Below are 5,000 nucleotides of genomic sequence, written 5' to 3'. Positions count from 1 at the left end.
ACGTGACCATCGTGTCTATTCCTTTCTACTCTGGAATAATCCGTCATAGAGACAATATTCTGACAACTTTTGATTAACATCCCACCACATTATATTCTATTCTTCTAAATATGAAAAAGAACGATTATTCTGTATAGAACAATAACCATTTCAAATGTTTTAAGACGCACTGTAAGATGTTAACGTATTACAACGGCGTGTGTCCAGAAATGAATCCTGTTGCCAAAATTGTAAATAAATAATAAATGATAAATGAAAAAGTAATGGTATAAATATTAAATGATAAATAAATGATTAATGAAAAATACATGATCAAATGATATAATTCCCTGTATTTATTATCATGGGGATTTTGTTTCTTTCGGGTCTATCTTGAGAATGACAAACGGGGATAACCAAGGCCATCTCGACCCACGGAGTCCATTTCCGTCAATTTCGTAAGACGTAAAACATATTATACTTCAACATTCATGTTTAGCTGATTATCTTAATGCAATTCTAGTTTATTACAGAGATCGAGCATATCGCAGAAAATATCCGTCTCGGGATGTTACAATGTCTTGGTAACCTAGAAGATGCAAACAGAATCTATAGGGAAAAGTATGAAATATGGGGAGTTTATGTAATATTTTGTTGATGGTGTTGGTTTGTTTTGCTTCTTTTTTTTTTGGGGGGGGGGGGGGGTGGGGGATTAATGTTCTGTTCCCAAAGTTTTGTCCTTGGATGAGACACTAATAACACATTAGCCCGCTCGACTCAGCTTGGAATGAGTAACTGGCTACAGGCAACAGGCGACTTATACTGTATGAAATAGAAATATGGTTCCATGTGGCCGTCTTGGGGAATAGATATATAACAGTATAAAGCGCATTTTTGCCTTTATATTTTTGCTTTAAAACTAAACTCATCAGCTTTATTAAATTGACGGCTGATTAAAGACAGTATTTGGATCCTTATCAGACTTTATTTTTATACCTCAATTCCAAATGTAAAGAAATACGAGTACCAACAAGCCTGTTCTCCTCTTATACTTATAATAAATGTGCACAAAACCCATTACTAATCTTTTACAACGAATTTTAACACGGTCCTTTATCCGGTTGATTGGCTTAAGGAATTTTACCCAACACTCGCACTCTCATTCCACATTAATATTTGATTCCATAGACGCTTGGTTAACGTCTCATAATCTTTTTTATTACCATTTCTCATTAAGTTGGCGGTTATTGATTTTATTCTTATAGACATATAATATCAAACAATGCCTTTAACCAGTTAATTGCTGCACTCTGGAAAGACACGTGTTTAAAAATTTGGCCAGAATACTCGTCCTTCGAATATCGATCGTTTTAATTGACATTCGTCTTGGCAAAAAACTCTCAAACACGGCACCTCGCGAGATCCCAAGTTTGAATATTTTTGCCAAGATGAGGGTAATTTAAATCAATAGATATTTGAATGACGAAATTTCTGGCCAAATTCTTTTAACACGTGTCTTTCCAGAGCACGTCAATTGACTGGTTAAACAGAATTGATCGAACTTAAGATGTGTGACACTTTTTTTCATTCGGATGATTAAACAGTATTTTATGCCTGTACACATTTTATAGCTTCAAGCTCTGGAACAAGCACAAATAATTTGGAAAATGTCGTTCTGTATCTTTGTAATTGATAACATTTTTTAAAAAAATAATGATAAGAGGCGTATCATAGCGTGGCCGCCGTTCTTCAGTGCTCTGAAAATACACTTTTTCAATATTTTGGCAAAAACACTCGTCCTTTAAACGTCGATTGATTAAAATGGCCCTCACTAAAGTCCCAGCTTTGAGAGTTTTTTTACAAGATGATGGCCAGGTTAATAGATCGATATTGAATGAGTATTCTCGCCAAAATTTTTAAAAAAACGTGTTGTTTGTGTTTTCAGAATATGCAGTATGGTCGTGGTATGATTTCTATTGAAGAGGTTTGTATACCTTCTCGAATTAGAATTCAGTGTCATTATTTTTGTTGTTTTGTTTTATTTTGTATGTTCGATATTTTCTGATTTAATATTGTATTGTTACCGAAGAATTTAATTGTGCGTTTGGTTTGATTTTGTAATATTTCTCTTATTGTGTATTTGGTGATGCGTGTCGTAAAGGCTCATAAAATTCATATCCTCTATGGAATACCCATGCAGATAGAGAATCAGGATATTGATAATGATTTCTGGTCGATTGATTGATTGATTGATTGGTAATCTAATGAGAAAACAACTTAGAGTGTTAAACAAATCGATAACCGCAGCATCGATGGACCCTGGTATTGTGTTGCTGGCATTGATGGTGTTTTCAACACACCTGCAGCTTTAAGCCATCAACTAGGAGAAAGTTTTAACACATATGTCTTGTATTTTGGCTATATGTTGCCGACACTGGGGAAAAAAGAAACGCCATTCAAAAGATAACGCAATGGATGAGGATGAGCTGGAGAGTGGCTTTCTGAACAGTCGGAGCGGCAGGGAGTCGGATGAGGACATGGTGGATAGTGCAGATAAGGACATTGAATTGGAAGAGAGAGAAACGCTATTCGGCTCCTTCGATGAGCTTGCGACATCACACAAATTTCGCTCTACTCGGAGTTTAGACAAGTCAAGGGATTATCTCGTTAAGCAAGGAGCACCGAAGAGGTAAGTATGCAGTGTGCATTTCTTAAATGTTTGTCCTCGTGATCACGTGTTGGTATTTAGATACCCGTTTTGCATATAGATATCCAAAAAAAAGTTCAAATCATAATTGCGTTATTTGTTCAGTTATAAAGATGCGAAAAGAGACTGGTCACCAGATTACATTGTGGCATTGACTCAGGATGTACTCCGTTGCTTTTTTATTTATTCTCAAAAACTTTGTCGTTTTCACAAAAAAGGCGATCAACACGGATGTGATTTCGGGTGCTATGAAGCTCAAAACATGAATAAATGTGTTAACGATGGGGCACACATTTGCAGGATTGATAACCGAGCTTAATTATGGGCCTGATTAAACCCTCTCCTTACCACCCATAGGAATCGTCACATTTGTTACGATTCTAACCGACAATTTTCTCACTTTAGTTTCTCGTGTGCATCACACAATTTAAAGAAATGCTTTGATCACAGCTATAAATGCTAAACACTGTGTTGTAGAGCTCACTCGTTACTTTTTTGTTTGAGTAAGAAAAGGCTATTTTTGTGCTGGGTGGGTGTGAATTTTCGGGGGAAATTCTAAAAATAGCTGGTAGGAGTTAACATTGTTGTAATCGATATTATTATCTGTCGGTTTGAGAATATTTCTGTCCATTAAAATAACGAGACTATAACAATTGGGTTATCAGACCTACAAATAAGCATACGTCGGTGTAAATCAAATATAAATGAATGTATGAATCAATCCGCATTGGATGGAATTTACGGATAGATTTATGGTCAGCGGTCCTATAATAATATGACAAAAGGCATTCTTGTAAGTTAGAATATCATAGTTCAAATTGTATTGATAATTCAATGAATTAAACTTTACAACTACTACATTTCAAATGTACTTTTCCACTTACGTAAGAGTGGCGTGTGTATGTAGATTGTGTCAACTGTTACCTGCTACTCTACAGTATCAATTAGACGCACCCCCCCCCCCTCCCCTCCCCTCCAACCCCCGTCTATTTTTTTTTCAAAATGGTTGCGCCCCCCCCCCCCCCCACCCCCACCCCCTTCCCTAGCTCTCCTATTAAATGCGCCGATGTAAAAAAAACTATTCCCCTTGCTGTCGCTGATATTTTATTTGCATTATATTTTATTGAAAGAAAATCATTTTTTATATCACATCTCGTCTTGCCTGAATTAGATAAAATGCCCAGAATGCGCACTCACCCTCCCCTTTTATGGATTTGTCAAATAGCACCCCCACCCCCACCCCACCCCCACCCCTCCTTCTTCTATTTGATACACTAGAGTATCTTGATCAATCAAAATACCCGATACTGTTTTTGTGGATTACCGAATAATCATCACAATATTAAAACGTTGTATGGAAGCAAAATATGTTGAGTCGAATTCTAAGATTTATGTTCTCTCTTTTTTTAATGTTAACTTTGAATTATGAATACGATTGCTAATTTTACCAGAATTGACAATCGATATATTGAACAAAAATTGAATTTTAGAAATTCACTCAACATCCCTTCGAGTTTTGAAAAGGATTAATTTAGCGAATAATGAACTAATTAATAACTCCTACACCGCGAATTTTGATGGATAGCGCCATAGTGATGTCATTATGAATGTTACTATAACGACTTACAGTAACTCCTAATAACAAACATTTCTTCAATTTTCAATTTATAATTGTATTATATTTTTGATTGAACATTTATATTGGGCAATATCCACTAAATGTCATCAAAGCGCTTTACAGGGGTCCCTGGCCAAAAGTGACGCCTTTTAGGCGATATTACAATTTTTTCGGACAGAGACAACGCTGTTACCGCCAGGTACTCATTTTACACATGAGTAAGGTGAGAAAATCTGAGTAAAGAGCCTTCTCCAAGTACTCAGCGATGCGCCGAGCGAGGCTCGAACCCAGGAACTTCCGATCCGACAGCGAGCGTCATACCACTAGACCACATAGCCGCACAAGATGTATTACACATTGGCAATATCCACTAAATGTGCTCAAATCTTGGAAATGGAAGATATAGGAGAAGAGGCTTGACGCCTGTTAGGCTATAATACAATTTTTTTTTTCGGATAGAGACAACACTTTAAACGATAAGGTACTTATTACACACCTAGTACCAGAGTATGACATATAGTACCTGAATACGATACATAGTACCTGAGTACGTATTCTGGTAAACGAGTACGATTTGAGAATGTAAATAAAGAACCTTTTCCAAGGACTCAACTAGTTACCGCTCAGAGCGGGACTCGAACTCTGGCCCTTCCAGTCCAAAAGCTAGTGTCATACTACAAGATTACGTAGCCGCAG

The 5,000-nt window shown here is 36.6% G+C and overlaps 1 protein-coding gene across 3 annotated transcripts in view; it reads left to right on the top strand.

The window, feature by feature from the left end:
* The window catches only part of LOC144962936 (3',5'-cyclic-AMP phosphodiesterase 4C-like), a 658,366-nt gene that overhangs the window by 106,552 nt on the left and 546,814 nt on the right, over positions 1–5,000 (top strand). The window contains exon 1 of one of the 3 annotated variants that reach the window (XM_078896350.1): positions 2,302–2,668. The exons of the other annotated variants lie outside the window; for them this stretch is intronic. Within the exon in view, the coding sequence (XP_078752476.1) occupies positions 2,382–2,668 (287 nt within the window). The 5' untranslated portion in view covers positions 2,302–2,381. Of the gene's footprint in view, positions 1–2,301; positions 2,669–5,000 lie in introns of those variants that run through there. 3 annotated transcript variants of the gene reach the window in all.

Source organism: Berghia stephanieae, chromosome 1 (assembly GCF_034508935.2).
Source record: "Berghia stephanieae isolate SIO BIC M18660-M18661 chromosome 1, UCSD_Bste_1.3, whole genome shotgun sequence".
NCBI lineage: Eukaryota > Metazoa > Mollusca > Gastropoda > Nudibranchia > Aeolidiidae > Berghia > Berghia stephanieae.
The sequence above is the reverse complement of the archived record's forward strand: the minus strand, read 5'-3'. Positions and strand labels throughout refer to the sequence as shown.